General features: G+C 44.5%; 1 protein-coding gene across 1 annotated transcript in view; it reads left to right on the top strand.

Moving 5' to 3' along the window:
* Window positions 1-888: 888 nt before the first annotated feature.
* Window positions 889-19,373, top strand: part of LOC125716409 (guanine nucleotide-binding protein G(q) subunit alpha) — a 28,242-nt gene continuing 9,757 nt past the window's right edge. Inside the window, exons 1-2 of the mRNA XM_048988671.1 lie at window positions 889-1,835; window positions 13,505-13,689. Coding sequence (XP_048844628.1) covers window positions 1,700-1,835; window positions 13,505-13,689 — 321 coding nt within the window. The 5' untranslated portion in view covers window positions 889-1,699. The remainder of the gene's footprint in view (window positions 1,836-13,504; window positions 13,690-19,373) is intronic.

Genomic DNA, 19,373 nt, shown 5'->3' with positions numbered 1-19,373 from the left:
AACATGACTTTTGGATCTTCCTGTATGAGCCGCTATAAAACCTGTACTAACTAACGAAATCTTAAGGGAAAAAAGAATAAAACCTGTCATTCATCGTTCTTGTGTCCTTGACAGGCTGCTATTGAGTCCCTTAATATATCCTCATGACTCAAATTTACCTCTGATCGTCGTGCTTTTAGTTGTGTAATAAAAACATGTATGTTTTAAATTTAGTATCACATTCTAAAAGAACAAACAGTAACCTAACATTTAATCAGAAACTGCTTGACACTTCATGCAGTGTTACATTTTAAATGCAAATAAAGACTGTGCTTATAATTTCAGCCATACTGGACACATCTTTAGCATCCCGTATTACTTAAAATCATGTCCATAATATGCACAATTTATTTGTAATATTCTGAATATAATTTTGTCTTTGGCCATACTTTACTGTTTCTACTGATGGTTCTGGGCCAACACTGAACGTTTTGTCCCAAGTACTGGTTAGAAAATCAGGTTGGATGACAAAAAAAGGTTAGCCAAATAAACAGCCACTGCTAGTTAGCAGCTTAAAAAAAAAAAACCAGTACCTTAACCACAACACCACCTAGTGTTTGCAACCTGTAATACGTCCTATAAACGAACGTTCTATTAAAAATTTAGTTTATTTATCTTTGATATAATAATACATGATAAACACCATCAACACGGACATGATTACACACGAGGTAGACCTCAGTAAGTGTCACTTCTTTTCACGAGTTAGTGCGTTTTAAATGTAAAAGCGGTCTGGGCACTAAAGAGAGTTTTGTCATCCACTGTTTCCCACTTCTGTACGCGTGTGCTCGCCGTTCCCCTGTCCGCTACTCCCCTCCCCAACGTCCCTTCGCCACGCCTGGATGGTGTCTATAATAAAATTACATGCATGGAACTGAGGGAGAGGGGACAGGAAAGGAAGATTTTTTTAAAGCCAAACAAAAGGCACCAAATGCAAAAATCATCAGACGTGACTGTGCTCGCCATATATTTCCTGGATATTAGTCACCGCTGTTCCGTGAGACGTGCCTGAGGTTGTGGTATTTTTTCTTGGCTTTTCCAGCTGGAGATAACTGTATTCCTGTCAAGCGGATTGGAGTGAAAGTCCGCCATATTCTGCCTTACCACGCCCGGGAGTCTAGCAACTGGGAGGGGGGGAAAGCATAAGCATTTATTCGTCTATTTTCGTGCTGATATAGAAACGGAAAATAAAGATAGTTAAGAGTTCGCATCTATATAAAGAAGGAAAGCAAAATAAAGTGAGTGGAATGGCAAGAATGGAAGTGCACAGCAAGACCTCATAGAAAGGCTACGGCTGCTTCTTAGAAGGATCTGTTGCTCGAATTCAGAAGGAAAGGCTGAGTACCTCTATTAAGATACTGACAAGCAGGCAGGGCTCTTACAGTCACTGTTTGCCAACAGACGGCTGGAAAGTGAAACGAAAGGAGGGGGTCCTATAACTTAAACACATATTTTCTTTTTTCCTCTCTCCATGTTCTCCTTTTATCGTGGACGTGTCCATGTTTTCCCGGTATCTGCACAGAAGGGCGCCTTCCTGAACCTGGCAGAGCATTTCAATGTTTCCTTTTGATTCGTACCGCAGCCAGCACTGAATATATCGGCGACAAAAGACTAAAGCAAAGGTTTATTTTTTGGGGAGGAGGAGGAGGGGGGAGCAAGAATGACCCTGGAGTCCATCATGGCGTGTTGCCTTACTGAAGAGGCGAAAGAAGCCAGGCGGATCAACAACGAGATCGAGAGGCAGCTCCGACGGGACGAGAGGGACGCTCGCCGGGAACTGAAGCTGCTGCTGCTCGGTAGGACGCGGGCGGCTTTTCACGGCGAAATCATGTCACTCTTAAGTGATACTGTGATAAGGCTTTGGGCTGTTTACGCTGAACAGAACCGCATGCAAATCAGGTAGTTTGGGGGGGGGAAATCATGTCACTGTACTCGTGTGAATCCCCGCGTATTAAAACTTACTTATGCGAATAGAGGCTGTAGAAACGCGTTTTCACTGGTTCCCATATAACGTTTGTGTAACTAGGATATAATAGTGTAGCAGGTGGTTTCCGCCCTTATTTCGAAAGGCCGAAGTCTGGCCATTTGTGGAGCGCAATTTGAGTAAAAGAAATTAAGCGCTTTAAATGTCTAAGTGGGGCTCTGGCTCTTACGCGATTTCCCAACTTGTGGACCCCGTGTTTATTTAACGTGTGTTTATCTGAAAACGTGTTTTAGCACTTCAACATCTGCAGTATCTAACTTCCAGTCCTGTTGGAAGCGCCGTTCCGTTTCCCATTGAATCCCTAGCAGCGATACAGTAACGCGCATGATTTCGCTCCGGATACTTGGCGAACTCTTTTTAATACGTAACCATAAATCTCATTCCGGACGAAAGGGGGAAAAGCCTGTTTTCGTAAAATCCAAAAAATGAATATAACTAGCAAAAGTGGTCCCAGTCGCTATTTAAACTGCCGCTTTTGCTTTGTAACCCCGCAGTAGTTTGTATATTTGTTTCACACTGTATCCGACACTCGAGTCAAAGGGAAAACGAAACGATCAGGCCGTGTTGCCCATTTTCCTGTGGCTGATTTGTGTTGCAGAAGTCGATCAGGTTTCTAAAGTGGGCTACAAATTTCACTCCGTGATGTCTAGACATTTTATGTACAAGTAGGTGATCTGTTTTTGGCAGTCATAAAAAAGGTGAAAGTATCTGTCCACATTACGCACAAAGGCACGCTATGCAATCACAGTCCCTTGCATTTCAATACGGCGATTAAAACTAATTAAACTGTCAAATTTTAATCCTTTAGTCATATAAACTGCAGGACTATCTGGAACATTTTGTATTATTTTAGGGAAAGAAGTTGAACTTTTAATCTTGTTGGGTTGAATACTGTTTTCTCTACAGCGTAACCTTTTGTGTTAATAAGAGGGCCCTTCACCAACTTGTCTGTTATCGCCTACTGCTTATGCAAGGATACAGCATATTAGCAGCCCAGAGTGAAACATCAGTGCTGTATGGGGCTTAAACAATAAGCGTGCTTGTTAATTCATGTATTTTATGTAATGAGGAGAGTGAACAGCCTAATCAGAATCTTCGTAATGGGGATAAAATGTAGGTGGTGCAATAGGAGAGCCAAAAAGTAATGTTTATTCATAACGTGTAATGGGAATGGTATAATTTAGCTATTTACAGGCCTGGTCATCTGTTACAGCCAAGAAGCTAGGTGTCTCTGAACAGAAGCATTCTTTTAAAAAGGAAGGGAAAATGGTGTGTTTTTCACAAAATATTCCCATCCCATGGCCAAGCAAGGATGGGAATGGACTTCCCTTGCTGTTGGGGCAGGCAGCAGTTCGTTTCTGATGTTGTTACTGACGAGTTCGCTTACCTTAAAGTAGCATGGTATGGGATTCTGGATGCTGCCGTTAGATTTGTGGGGAGATGTTGTAAGAAGGGATATGAGAAAGATTGAGATATGATGATGAGCCCATTGCCTGGTCTTAAATACCTGATTTACTTGTGTAAATACCGGGTTACTTGTGTGCGGAGTTTGCATGTTTTCCCCGTGTCGTTGTGGGGTTTCCTCCAGGTACTCCGGTTTCCCCCCACAGTCCAAAAACATGCTGAGGCTAATCGGACTTGCTAAATTGCCCATAGGAGTGCATGTGTGAGTGACTGGTGTGTGAGTGTGCCCTGCGATGGGCTGGACCCCATCCTGGGTTGTTCCCTGCCTCATGCCCATTGCTTACGGGATAGGCTCCGGACCCCCCGCGACCCAGTAGGATAAGCGGTTTGGAAAATGGATGGATGGATAGATAGTCCCATGTGTCTGAAGTTCAGGCAGGAGAGGTAAGAGGTGACATTTAAGTGCGCTTTTTGGAAATGACTGATAGCTTAAAATTGAGATTACTGTGGATGTTTCCACAGTAAGGCTGTGGGGGAGGCTGCCCCAAAGGAGGTTCCTGTATATTAACCATCAGTAGGGCAGCACCACCTGGATAAAACCGTGAATCAGATGTAGGCCCAGGCTTGCATGCAGATTTTCATCAAGAATCCCATTCGAGAGGTAAAGCACAATCTTTCCACAAGAGTCACCATCTACTCAACACATCCTGAAGGGCACCCCCAACAATGCTACAAGCTAACTGGGCTACATCTGAAGGAACCTTTTGTGGGAAAGTAAAGGAGCAGCACGACCCAAAGGTCCCTTACTGCTCGAGTTCAAAGTAAATGTTCATTTTCAACCAGGCACAGGCCAAAGGGTAAGGCCGAGGGGCTCCAAATAACATAGCTACAAAACAGGCCATCAGAATGTCATCATAGCACACTGATCATGGATAGGAGCCTTAAGATGGCCGCATACTTCAAACAAAATCCACAGAACAAACGCTGTTCCAGCAAAGCAATGTCATATAAGCGGTAATCATCGCTGTGATCACTGTTTCGGGTTTGGGTAATACACTTAAAGAAAAAACACCCGCAAGCACATGGTCAGGCAGCATGGGTTCTCTCTCACACTGCACCAGCAATTACATAGGCTGTGTGGCGTTTTATTTTTGTAAATTAATTGATATATATAAATGTCTGGTCACTTTATGAATGGCAACAGAAATCTGAGTCCTAATTGGCTGAAATGCCGTGGACCTGCTCTGTCCGTGATCTGCAATCAACGAGCACCTCGGACAGGCAGCCGACAGGACCATTTTACGCCCGACACCAGACACGAGACAGAAAATAAAAGTTAAAAAGCAGCATTTAGCCACAAGCGAATGCTGCTGTGATTCTATCCCAGAAGCAGCGGGATAACCTGCAGAACCGTGGCCCTCAGCCATGTACCCACAGTAAAGTCACCGCACCCCGCTGAAGGTACAGCCACAATCGTACATGCATGCCAAGTTTCGCAGCCACTCCGGCTTTGTCTGCTAGAGGCTAGAGCCAAATCATGACCCAAAAAGACTGCTGCAGAACCACTGGGGGGGGGGAGGGGGACTGCACATTTCATCAAGACTTGCCAAAACACACAGAATGAAACACAAAAAGCATAAAAAACAAACGCATTAAATAATATGAACAGCTTTACTTACAGAAACGTAACGTTCAGTCTACTGAGATACAGTCTACTAAACCTTCCATTCTTCCTCTCACTGAAAGAGAGCTGCTTTTGCTATTATTGGATTGAAATACAAGCTGTACCGCATATGTGCGTGTCCAATCTGGTGTAATTAGTGTAACAATGCAATTAGTAAAAAAAAAACCCTTTGATTGTGTAATTAGTAAAAAAAAAAAAAACTCTTTGATTGCTTTGTTCCTTTATCGAAACGTAAGACCAGAAAGTAAGTAAATAACTGCAATTAATGTGTTATAAGAAGGCCAAAATTAATAAGAAGGAAGACCGAGATGGAAACATTACTTTGTATAATGCACTTTTTATACTGTACTGCTGGTATAATTTTTATTGTATTGTTTAATTTTTGCTGCTCTTATCTTGTACTGTCCACTTTCTGCCGTGACGATGTAAATTTCCCACTAAAGGATTATCTTTATATTAATATTAAAGCGGTAACAGTACTTACAACTAACACAAACAAAAAAACTAAAATTAAAAGTTTTCAGTGAGAGCCCTACAGGCCAGATAAACCTGCACTGCTCAGCACAGCCTGACCGCAGTAATGACCACCTGTATCCCGCTGCACCCCACCCTCCACAGCTCTCTCCCGCCCTCCTCTCTCCACTCACACTGATGTTCTCTCCTCTAGATACTGCTTTTGATTGAAATTGGATCCATATTAAAACAATAAATGTTAACAGGATGAGAAAAACCACCCGGTGACTGGCAAGAAGTCTGGGAAACACACGGCAGTAAAAGACGGATTTAACAGAAAGTCCAAGTCTAGTACAGCTGATCTCCTACACCAGTGCTCCTCACAACCAGCCCTCGAGGAGAGCAAGACGGCCCACCTTTTTACTCCCTACTGTTATTCTCTGGCACATATGAAGGAACAGAGATCTATCCATCCATCTTTCAAACCGCTTATCCTTCTGGTCCGGAGCCTATCCTGGAAGCTACGGGCACGAGGCAGGGAACAACCCAGGAAGGGGGGCCAGCCCATCGCAGGGCACACTCACACACCATTCACTCACACATGCACTCCTACAGGCAATTTAGCAACTCCAATTAGCCTCAGCATGTTTTTGGACTGAGGGGGGAAACCGGAGGAAACCCCACAACGACATGGGGAGAACATGCCATATGGGACTAGACTTTACCATAAAGACATTACATCCATTAATATGCATTTATTAAAGTATTTTTCCTGTGTTTGATTTTCGGGCATAACAATAATTGAGCCATGTCTGTTTTTATGCCATGTGATCACCAATGCGGAACTGATTGTAAACAATTAGACTAACCTAAGGAAGGAGCATAATGGCCTTTGTTTTCTGCTGAAGTGATAAATGCCGTCTTTCTGTATGCGGAGAGACTGGTTCTGGGTATAAATGGTGCACTGTGATGTCACAAATACTTTGGCACAATATTGGTCCGATGGCTGCCATCTCCTCCTGTCTCTTTCCTGAAATGTTAAATGTTTGTGTCTTGTACAAAGGCTTGCGCGATGGTCGTCTACAGTCAATGTGGCGTTCTTCATTGTGAGAAGTGACATGTGCTTCTCGGGCATTTACAGAGATGCCTGATGAAAATGTCCCGCAGACGGGGTGGAATGATATGTTACCTGGTGTTTGGACACATTATACCCTGATCGGGGCGCAGTGCCGGGGGCTTTTTCCTCGCCCACGGTGCTCATTACTGTCCACAAGGGCTATCAGCTCCTTTTCCCAGCCTTATGACTGCATTATCCCCCAGTGACATATTTCCCCCAGATAATATCTCATTAGCTGTCATCTTCTGTAGTGATTTTTTAATTATTCTGGCTCCTCAAAACGGATCGCTCTGCCTTGGCCACCTCCCTTACGGATCCCTTCCTCCACTCTTAACCTAGAAGGACGATCATTTTGCATGCTACTGTTATTCTACACTTTTATAATTATTTAGGTGCATTACGGCGGCTGACACATAGCTGCCTTATCGATCTTGCTGCATTCCCTTTGTCTTACGCCCCTCACTTTCCATCTTGACCCACGTAAGCATATTGTGCACTGTCGGGATGTAGCTGACGCTCTTAACCGCTGTAGTCCTGGGCCGAGTTGCGCGGTAAGCGGAGTCACAGTGAAAAATGCAATCAAACGTGTAATGCGCTGTGCCTGGGCTTTCAGGTGGTGCCACTGCTGTGTACACTGGGCCCATGTAGACCCCGCTTACAGAAGACTCTGTGTCTTGATGCATGGTTGATATATTGACTTGGAGTGAGCTGTTGTGTAATTTTGCGTAAGTAATCTATGTAATTAAAGCTAAAGGTCTGGTGACACTGAGCACCTATGACCACAAATCATAAGTGATATTCTGTAAAAGCCATTGTTTTAGCACCTGTCTGTATCTGTAAATGGGCAATATGGGGCCAAAAGCTAAATTCGAGGCCCGGAAAGGTGTGACGCCTGTCACCGCTACTGTCTTGACATGTCTTAATATAACGGTCTGTCCCTTGGCATGACCGAGCGATGGCACTGCCCCACTGTAAACGGCGCCCTATTTTCTGTGATGGGTGGGCATTTCAAGTGCAAGAACCACTTTGACAATGGCGAGGCTTTGCTGTGCTGTGAATTTCATCGTTAGCTGGGGTAGGCCGGGGTGCGGTCAATCTCCTTCTGACGGGAACATCCTGCAGGAAATGGCAAGCTGAGAACTGCCCCCCCCCTCCCGGGTGGCCATTGGGAAGACGTTGCTTTAGCCTCGCGTAAGGCTGTGTTGTTTTGAAGTGACTGTTTGACCTTGTTTTTCCCGTAGGCTGTGATGGCCAAGAGCAACCGCACAACGTGGGGATTGTTATCCTGGAGAAAATAAGTACATTTCACACACAAACCCCTGTGAGATGGGAAGGGTATTGCAGTCAAAGGGAGCAATTTGTGCCAGTGGAAGTAAGGGCTTTATGTAAACCAGTTTTTTTAGGAGAGAGAAAAAAACTAAAATGGCAATTTTCTTTCCGAAGTTCATTTTAAATGTTATCTGAAGTATCCAGAGTGGGGGGTCAGTATAGGAGCAGGATACATGACTGACTGAGGAACATGGGTGCAGAATCCGACTCGGAAACTGCATAAATGCTGCGTCGTTGCTCGAAAGATGCAGGCATGGCTGTCTGAGTGACCAGGAGTGAGCGTGGGACCAAAAGGCAGGGACTGCAATGCCTCATCTGCGTCAGGGGTCTCCAACTCCAGTCCTAAATACCAGGAACAGGTGTGGCTCACCAGGAACCAGGTAGGATAGAAAACCTCCTGGATAGTAGATCTCCAGAACCGGAGTTGGAGACCCCTTGTCTAAAGTGGTGTTTTTATATTTATAAAGAGGAATGTTCACCTTTAGATTTTATTTCTTTTAACTCTTTTGTAATATGGAATGTGCTGAATATATTGAATGTGTTCAACTTGTTGCTATGCTTTCTCTGTAGCCAATTCAGCCACGCACTGTGGGAAGGTTCCTGGCAAGGAGGTGGCCAATAGGGTGGCAGGTCAGGAGGAGATGGCTGCTGCGGGTTTTTACATTTTTTTTGGATGCTGTTAGTATGATGTTATCGGTGCAATTGAGGTTCTTTGTCGAAAGTGCAGGTTCTGTACTGGAGATCCGGTGTTTCTGACTGAAGCGCATTTGTCCAGCGATGGGTTTAGCGGGTGTGCAAGCCTTACATCATCTGGACCTCGTACAGTGTGTGTGTCATGCCCAGACAAAGTTTAGTTCTTCATTCATTTCTAAGGGCACGACCTTAGTCCCAAGAATGACAACCCTAACCTCCACCCTGTCCTAACCTTTACCAGAAGTAACCAAGTGAAATACAAGTGTTTTGGCATTTTTAGTTTTTTATAAAGTTGAATTTGCCCTTATGGTGACTGAGAAAATGATCCCCACAATGTCAGAATAACTGGTCTATGTCGTGTTGTGGGGACATTTGTTCCCCACACTGTAATATATACATAACACATACACACACACACACACATACACATTCTCTGTCCTGCTAATGATCCTGACCCTTTTCCGGTGGTCAGTCAGTAGTAGGAGCTGATTGATGGTAATTATTAACTTTCCGCCCCTTCCAGAGAACGTACTTGTACTGAGTGATTAAACGGAGTGTGTGGGGGGGGGGGCTGCTGCAGTGTGCACTCATTCATGTTGTTCGAGGTTCTCTCTCTCTCTCTCTTTAATGACTCATCAGCAGTGTCTCCATCTGGCCTCCATCTATAGCTCCATCTGCAGCGGCTGTGTGATACCGTTGCCGTTCTTCAGGGACCATCTTCTGCCGCCTTTCTGCGGCAGCTGAGCCGCCATTTTTATTACCAGGTGTCATTAAGTCGACACCAGCTCTTGGCAACCGCATGGTCTCTCTTCCTTCAGATGACCTGTCTTCTGTTTGGTCCTTGCAACTGCACATAGTTGTCATGCTTGAGCCTGATGGCCGGGACTTCAGTACTTGTCGGGGGCACCAGCTGGCAATATATGTAATATGTAAAGCTATGTGTACAGTTTCACTTTAAACTTAATAGAACAAAAACTAGCAGAATACCTTTAAATATTATTAAATTTAGATTTTTGTTTGTTACTCGGGCCATACATAGGGTAATTGTCCGCACTTGTTTGGATGCAATTATGACACGTTGTAGTTTATCCTGAAAAGTTATGGCAATCACAGTGGTTAAATGAACATTTTTTATGTGAGGGATGGGCGTAAGTACTGTGTGCCGATTTAAAACATAAATGGCTTCCTTCTGCAACTTATGACGCGTATTTTATTAAATGAATTTGGTACCAAGGGGAAAGTCCCCATTACAAGAGTATGAGGAGGGAAAATTAAATTACAGAAATCTATTTGGGACAGTGGATTGAACACATGTTTGGCGTGTGTTTGTGCGTGTTTGCAGAACCTTTTAGCGTTAAATTGCATCACATGCATTTTTAGGGTAACCTAAATAATTTCTGGTCAGATTGCAATTAATTTGCATCCCCGAAGAGTCTTCCCTTAAAATGCGACAGACAGTAACCAGCAGAAGTGCGTGTTCCCATCTTGCCGACGACATGGAGCTCTCGTTAGTGCTTCAGAGTTTGCCCATTTTCTGACGGCGGAGGAAGCCGTCGATATCCACTGGGCGCGGCCGCTGTGCCGCTTGCATCGTAAGAAGAAGGAGCGAGGGAATGCCTGTGGTCCGGAGGCCTCGATGAACCTGATGGAAGTTCTTCTGATCATCCTGCTTGAGGCGACGGCTTCTGATGAGAGACGTGGCGTGATGTGGAGCTACCCAATTAGTCCTATCCACAGGGAGAGTGGCTTCCGGCTAGCAAGCTTTCGACTGGATGTCTGCTCGTATAACAGTGGCTGGGGGAGGGTTTGCTGACACCTGAGGTTTAGAGTGCTTCTTACGCTGTCACAAGTACGAGCTCGGTAAAAGCGGAACCATTCTGACCACATTCCTGTTTCATGCAGTAACAGATTTAAATGAAAACAATAAAGCAGACTTGTCTTGCATGTGTGGATCATCCAGGGTCCTCTCCTGAGAGGCCTGCAGCTGTCGCTGGAGCCGTCTGAGGGCTCCTGCTGGATGGAAGTGAGAAGGTTCCTCTTTACTGCAGATGGTCCGTGACTGTCTTTTCCTTCCTGCGTGCGCGTTGTTTTTTGCCCTTTATCACACACATTTTTATACATCCCTATGTTCTTTATATCCTGGATATTGCTAAAATAGTGAACTGCATGCAGAAACGATCAATGAGAAGTTTTATTTCCTTATTTGGTCTTAACCAATAGTTGGTGGTTTTGTAAATTTTCCCAGGATGCATTTTGTCTACTTTAAGCTGCTTAAGTTTTTATAGCACCAAAGATGTGAGGAGATCATGCTGGACAGCTCTTCTTCCACTACAGTAAATATATAGGACTGTTCCTTTTGGAAACAAAAAAAATGTTCCGCATGAGTCAAGAATAATGGAAATAACTACAATAATGCTGTCTGCAAACTGCTAATAAAATTTTAGCTAAAACGTGACCTGAGCAGGCAGATGTAGTGCAGTTTGTTTTTGAAAATCTGTGAATTGTCTGGTTACAAACAAGCCATTAAATGTAATTTCAGCAGAAATTTCATGATGGGGTTGAGGTGGCTTTGGGCTGATAGCTTGGCAGGGGCGCGGAGTGAGCAGGTCAGAATTGGGGTGGCAGTTAGTAACTTTAACACGCTGGACAGCTGTTTCAGCTGAAGGCGAAGAAAAAAAACGTACTGTGGCAGGTAGGAAATGTAGAATATTTTATATGATGTAAATTGCATTAGATGTTAGTTAATATACTGCATATTCAATACATTTTAATGGTGCTGTGAATATAGAAGGAGATGGAGCTTTATTGGTTATAAAGAAAGTGCAATTTGCTAAGCTGCCGCTCGCTAACAGAGAAAATAGGAGCAGCAAAATGCATTATTCATGTTTTAATTTCAGCTGCAGCAGTACCTCATCTTTTCATGCTCATTAGTCCTTAATTTAGATTCTCCGGCCCAGTGTCTGTTTTTTAAATTATTTTTCTGCAGTAATTCCTCTTGACACACTGGAACATTTTTCTTCATTCATTTCTCATCTCATTTGTGTGGGTTTCATTCAGGTAGTCTTATTTCTTTGTGAAGGTCTTCACTGGGCTTTCAGCCGATGAACTCTGATAAATCCCGTTATAATAATAGATACTTTATTGATCCCTGTGGGGAAGTTCTCTTTATGCCTCTTCCAACTGCTCTCTGTAAGTGAGAGCAAGCTGGCCATGAAGGGCAGCTACCCAGGCAGCTGGGGGTTAAGGGCCTCGCTCAAGCACCTGCAGATGTGCTGAGGCTGGGCTTCAACTGGTGATCTTCTGATCACAGGCACACAGGCTTAGCCTGCTGGGCCACACACTGCTCCAAGAGTGGGTACTTGTGTTACTCTTTATTTGATTTTGTCCTGATCGATAGAGTGGTGCAAATGTATAATTGTAACTAGTGCTTAATAACCTCAATTGTCAGTGATGAACATGAAGTCCATGCAGTTACAACATCAGAACAGATTATAAATACCTGAGATGTAAATATGTTTGCCACTTCATCTTTTGTATTGGTTTGACTCACTTAATGTCTTTCTAACTGTCCATTTGATGTTTGTTATAATTACTGGCTGATGTCTGCAATACTAAAGCGTTTGATTTGGTAGAATATAACCATCATATAATGTCTGTGTTTACTAATTAGAGGACTGATTAGAGTCCTCACACCTGCATACACACCGGCCCTTTGTGGATGAGACTGCCCACCCCTGCTTTAGAGCATCTTCCCTCTGTACCTTGGTCCTGCCTCTCTTCCACCCAGTTGTCCCAGTGGCTGGTTTCCCTAAGAGCTGTTGTATTGAATATGTTGACATTCAGATATGAGTGCATCCCCAATCTTTCCCCGGTCTTAGGTCCATAGCATGGAATCCAGAGGTGGACATTTCAGGTCCAGAAAGAAAAATCCAAACCAGGATTTTGTTTCAACTAACTAGTTGAGCATAAAGAGTCACATCCACAGAGTACTCGGCTAGTTGGTTGAAACAAAATCCTGGTCTGGACTTATACTTCCTCTACCTGAAATGTCCGTCTCTAACGGAATTCACATTTAATTTTCAGCCATTATTCACTGTTTGCCTGCAAGGACTTAGTTTTAGATTCTTGATCCATTTTAAGCGTCTCTTTTCCCAAAGTTTAACTGGGCTGCTTGTGTGTGTCAGGCCTGGAGCTGTCATGGGGCTGATGTCACTCCTACCCAGTACTGCTACTTTCACTGTACGGAAATCCCGCTTCTGCCTTTTTTTCGGTGCAGGCTGCACTCTGATACCTGTTACAGCCGTTCATAATGTACTATGTTGACGGAGACCTAATGCATGAAACACCCTGGAGAATTCGCAGCACCTCGAGACTCGCACTCCTTTCTCTTCTGTCATCTATAAATATTCCTGAGCTTATAAATATTCATGAGCAGCAAAATCTGATAAATATTTTTTGTTCAATGTGGCTTTTGTCATTAAAACCATTTCAGGCATATGGATTAATTTTAGTGTGAGGAAACAGTAGCACTGAATATTCAGTAGTAATTCCTATCCTCTGCAGAACCCCGCAAGTGGAGCCTACGGCTTGTTTGTTTGTTTGTTAGCTGTTGTGATCAGTGATTTTGGATATTTGATTCATGGCTTTGTCATTCTCTGAGATCATGTTTGTGTCTTAGCCTCAATGTCACCACTTTCGAGCCAAATTCCCACCTGCAAAGTGAAGCATCGTGTTGCATTATCCATAATGAACATAAAGCAATGTCTGTCCACTCATTTTCTGTCCGTCCTCATCGCCACAGGAACCGGAGAGAGCGGGAAGAGCACTTTCATCAAGCAGATGAGGATCATCCACGGCTCAGGCTACTCGGAGGAGGACAAGAGGGGCTTCACCAAGCTGGTTTACCAGAACATCTTCACCTCGGTGCAGGCCATGATCCGTGCCATGGAAACACTCAATATCCCATACAAATATGAACACAACAAGGTAAATCCTGTTTCTGAGCTAGAGTTGCACGTCTTGTCCTCAGACAATGAATGAAAACGGGTTGGGTTAGGGATCTACGGAATGTTGTGGGTTTGAATCATATGACCACTGGCTCCAGCTACACCAGCAGCACTACATTCTGCGTCAGCCTGCGCTCACCCAAAAACTTTCTCACCCCTGTATGTACATGTGTATCCAAGACTCATGGAGAGAAGACTGGGCTTTGTGAAAGCTACCTACTTTGAATTAAAGGCCTCTGTTCTATTGAAAAAGAGACCATGCTTGTGCTAAAACTGGCAGTCAGCTATTTTTTCTATTTTTCAGCCGATTCCTGTTAGCTCTGTAATTAGGCAGTACAATGTAGATAGCTGGTGTAGTTGTAGGTGCAATGATATTTATCATGTTGTTAGTCTGTCCATCCATCTTCCAACCGTTTATCCAGTACAGCATCCCAGTGAGACTAGGGCACGGGGTACATTCTGAAAAGAATACCAGTTTATGGCAGGGCACAATCTGTGGGTAGTATGCCTGACCACATGCTTCTGAGCTGTAGGAAGAACCCAGAGCACCTGGAGGAAACACATGTTATAGCAGGAGAACAATCTCTATTGGCACAGACCAGGGACAGGAATCCAGGCCCAAACCCAGCCTAGCTGAAGGGGACCGGAGTCTTGGGACTTTTAGGTTAAGTGTTCATGTCTTTTGTTCCTAAGATTGGGATCTTGTTGGGTTCCCTTACTTCAGCTATTCATACTGGCTGGAGTGATACGGGGATAGACCTGCTTCTGCTGGCTCCAAGCCTTAGGAACATGTGGTTTACTGAAGTGGAGAGTTTTTTTTTTGTGATGTTTTTATTGATCCTTGTGGGGAAATTCACACACTATATCTCTATATCTCGTGTTTAAGCTTTACAGTATTTAAAATAATGTAAAACAGGGACTCTGGGTTATTCTGGTCTGTCACATGATGTAGCCAAGGTGGCACGTCAAGACGTCCACACAGCCAGTGTCAAATACCCATTGGGGAAATTCTCCATGTGACCCAGCATGGCGGAGAAGGGCAGCCTGGGGAGCTGGGGGTTAAGGGCCTTTCTCAAGGCGCTGCAGATGTGCTGGGGCTGCACTTAAACCGGCGACCTTCTCATCATGGGCACAGTGGCTTAGCCTGCTGAGCCACAAGCTGCCCCCAGTGATAAAGAAAACTGCAACAAAGGACTGTTTGTTTATCGGTCCGTTTTAAGTTTTACTTTATTAGATGTAGAGTTTGTCTTTGTGGAAACTGCAAATTCCTTCAAAGGTTTCAGATGTTTCATCCCAGTATTGCAGATAGGAGGAAATGAATCCACTGCCTTCTGGTGTGAGGTGCAGCTCATCCTTGTCATGTGCAGGATGCTGCTTTGAAGAGTGACGGGAAACCATGTCCTGTGGCTGATAACTGTATCTTGTGACGGACAGCCACGTGTAATCGCTTCCTCTCTGTCATACCCATCCTGTGGTTACCATTCGTTGGAGCAGTGCAGAGATGGGTGTGTCACTCAAACTCTCCTGAGTGAGTCCCAGTAACCTAGACTGCATAAGGACTTTGCCGGGGATGTTTGCCACTGGCAGTGTGGAGGTCTTGGTGTGTTTCTATGGCTACATCACAGCTTCATCAGTGACAGATCAGAATGACCCAGAGTCTGTGTTTTGCATTATTTTAAATACGTGTAGCTTGCATATCAGATGTATTAAAATGTATTTGTGTTTTTTTGGGAATAAGATATTCTACGTCTCCTTAGCTATTAAATATCCATGCAAATGGGAGAGCTTGGATAGCCTCCTGTTTGTGTTCTTATGAGAAGAATCCTTCTCAGAGTTTTAGACACTTAACTGGTTTTTGCTGGGGCATCTTTTTTTTTTGGGGGGGGGGGCGGAGGTGGGGTTCAGGATTGTGGATCAAGAGATTTGATGTGGAGGCTACGTGACTGATGGTACTACTGGAAAAAAAAAGACATCAGACCATTGTACTTTTTTTAAATAATCATTGCTTATTGAAGGTATGTTCCATCTCTGTCTATGGAAGTAAACAAACACTTCATAATTATATGAATGAATTAGACTAGTTATTTTTCAGTGACAATTAAGACTTCTTTTTTAGCAATTGCTAAATTAGGTCTTCCGCAGTGTCCTTGTCTCCAGTGCTTCTCTCAACAATGTATCAGGAAAAATCAACACAGGATAGATAAATTTTCATTCCCACTCCGTCTTCCAAAACGGTAAAGTAATCTCGTGTACCCCTAAATGATATCAATGTAGTGAATAAAGGAGGAGTCCCCCCTCCCTGACCAAACAGTCATCTGTTATGGTTTCACATCCCCCCCCCCACCTAACTAAATGCCTGCTCTGTGTACCTGCCTCATTGGTTTTTCTTTTCCTTGGAAAATAAAAGTAAGCTGGTTTTATTATAGCTTTATATGAGTGTCTGCTAAAGGACAAAGTAATATCCTCTAATAGAGTCATTAACCAGCTGAATTCTGTAAGGTGGGGGTGGGGGTGGGGTGGGACGGGAGTCGGGCTTCCCGAGCGAGTCGCCAGGGCGCTGAATTAGATTGGAGAGAAGATTTTGGCGGAGAAATATAACCAGCGGAAACACTGGGGATAGTTTAAAATTTTGGCAGCAGGTTATGCTGAATTTTGCTGTCAGGCTTCAGGTGGGATGGGAAGGAGGTTTGGGTTTAGCAGATCAGGTCCAGCTGCATCCGTTTTATTTTCTGGTTGGGGTCCCTCCTTAGAAGCTTCTGGTCTCTTCAGAGCACCGTCAGGCCTCCTTTCAGGCGAGATCCGGTACGACGCGCTGCTGATGGGTGAAGGAACCTCTGTTCTCGATCAATTGTGTCGCCTGGAGACAGGGGTCATGTACAAGGAACTGAAGAAAATGGAAGCCACTGGGTATGGGGGGGGGGGGAGAGGGAGCACAATACAAAACGGAATATTTCCCGCACAGCAGCCTCAGCTGTCCACACTCTGTTTCTGTCACATAGAGTCCAGGTGAAGTTCTTGCTCTGCAGAGCCTGGCTGTGCAGGCCAGTCAGCCATATCTGGTTGATTGCATGCTTGCTGTAGTTGGGGGAGGGGGGGGGGGTTCTCCCAATGCTTTTGTTGGCTTCCATATACCTTTAGCAATATTACTCATCACTGTCAGCTGAATGTAATGTTCTGGGTGAGTTGAAGTTCGCACTGCTGATTTCAGGGTTATCTCAGGAAGGGGCCCCGGCCTCTGGGGTCCTGCCCACCAACCTCTTCCTCATCGGTGACTCATAGCGCATAAGCTGTACGTGCCGCCAGCTGCAATTCAGTGGGGAGATGCTAGATCCAGAACAATTGTACTTCTTTGTTTTCCGCAGATCATTTTTTCCGATGGGAAATTTTGCATTGTGCACTTGTGAGGATTGTAACTATTCCTTATTCTTTTTTTGTGTTATTTGAGAAAACAAATCTGTATGAGAGATTTCTCTGTAATACCGGCATAGTAGCCATGAATGTGTGCTGCAGCATTAATATAATCTAGGGTGACCAGATAATCCATGTCAAGGAGGACACTTTGAGCCAGGACAGGATTTGAAAACTATCACTTCAATTAAAAAGACCTGGAGTTCTTGCTGTGTGCTGATTGGTCAGTTTCCAATAATCACGCATGGGTCACTAATATTAATGTGAAACAGCTTTCAATCACGGAAACACATTGATGCTAATGTCAGCTCTGCAAAAAGTGATTACTGGCATCTTATACCCGATGCTACTTTGAACCCTATGGAATGGTAAGAAACCCCCATCTCCTTACCTCTGGTTTCCCTTCTTGTAAGACCAGCTCAGCAAATCCATCATACTACATTTACCCGCCTCTGGTATTGATTCCATGTGAACAAACCGTCCTCCAGGTACATTAGCTCTTCTCCTTGGTTAACCATAAATAATTTAATCATAATATGGAGGAATCGCGTCCAGGGTGTGCTGAGAAATGGGCAGGATGCAGCCCTCTTCAGATGTAGATAAATGTGGAAGCTTATGCCATCAGTTTGAAGGAGCTTGGGGGCAGCAGTTGCAGCTTGTCATGTGCTTCTTCTCCCAGTCTGTCTTAGTGCTATGAATTTGAGCTTCTGAGAGCTTTTGGGCACAAACCTTTTCTAGTGGTTGGGTATCATAAATGGTTCTTTGAGGCCAACATCTCTGGGTTTTGACTGACTGGGTTTTGCCCCAGTGTCTGTGATCAGAAAGATTGCCAGTTCAAATCCTCAATAGAATAGTTACATCTCCAATAGGCCCTTGACCTGACTTGCTCCAGGGCCATATAAATGATTTGGCACTCCTACGCCAAGCTTCTCTCTCACCTGTTTATATGTGTACCCATCCATCCATCCATCCATCCATCCATCCATCCATCCATCGTCTGCCACTTATCCAGGTCAGGATCACGGGGGCACCGGGCTGAGTAGAGATGCCCAGACCTCCCTCTCCCCAGCCACCTCCTTCAGCTCAGTATTTTGACTACTTCAATGACCTCAGCCTTAATGATGGGCAAGTTCTCCTCCTAGTGATGAGGCGACTGCAAAATCAATCATCGAGTAACAGCCTAAGGTTCTCGGGTGCAAGTGCACTTATGAACACCCTTTTGCTTGAACATGGTGTTCATTATAGACAAACTGTGGTTAGCACAGAAGTCCAGTATTGTCATCAAAAATAAAAAGCAGAACATTGCATGGGACAGAGACACCGTTCCTCCCAATCACACCCTTCCAGGTTTTACTGTCATTCTTGACGTGAGTGTTAAAGTTCCACAGTAGAACAGTGAAGTCCACAGAGGGTGTGGCATCCGGCATCCCACCCAAGGTCTCCAAGAAGGTTGGATACTCTGTGCTTATGCAACAAACAACAGTCAGACCCTGTCCTCTAACTCAAAGTTGAAAGGACGCAACCCTTTTGTTCTCCAGGGTGAACCAACCTGTGGGTCCCAAAACTGCCCAGTGCCTCTCACTCAGGGCAGCTGATGAATGGAATAAAGTCCAGCCCGTCTCCAGGAGTTTGATTCCAGAGCTTCTGCTGTAATTTTAGGTGTGCTTGACGTTACCTGGATGGTATCTCTCTACCTCCTGCACCAGCTCGCACTCCTTTCCCACCAAAGAGTTCTATGTCCCTGAAGCCAGTTTGTGTGAGTTTGGGGCTGGTCCACCAAGGCCTCTGCCTTTGCCTCACGGTCCACGAAGCACCGGACCCTTAAGACTCGTCCTGCAGGTGAAGAGTCACATGTGGCTCATTCAGGCTGTACCTGGCCAGCCCCATAGGTATCCCTGTTTCAGAGAGGTTTCTGATTCCCCGGCTCCCGGGCAGGGCCCTGGTTTCCCTACTCTGGGCTGGGTTCCTAGTTCCTTGTCTTTGTACTTCATTAGGATTGTTTGAATCGCCCATAGTCTGGCCCTTCACCTAGGACCTGTTTGCCATGGAAGATCCTCCTAGGGGCAAATGCTCTTGCCAACTTAAATCCTAGAATCACTGGGATAGTCAGACGCCTTCACCACGTTAAGGAAGGTATGTCTTAAAGGGGAGCAAGACGGGATATGGGAAAACCTTAAGAATTCCAATGTGCATGTATTATTACTTGCGCAAATGGCAAAAAAAATCTATTCATTTTTCATGAATGGGTATGTCATT

The sequence above is a fragment of the Brienomyrus brachyistius genome, chromosome 2 (assembly GCF_023856365.1).
Source record: "Brienomyrus brachyistius isolate T26 chromosome 2, BBRACH_0.4, whole genome shotgun sequence".
Lineage (NCBI taxonomy): Eukaryota > Metazoa > Chordata > Actinopteri > Osteoglossiformes > Mormyridae > Brienomyrus > Brienomyrus brachyistius.
Note: the sequence above shows the minus strand (reverse complement) of the source record. Positions and strands in the feature narration are given on the sequence as shown.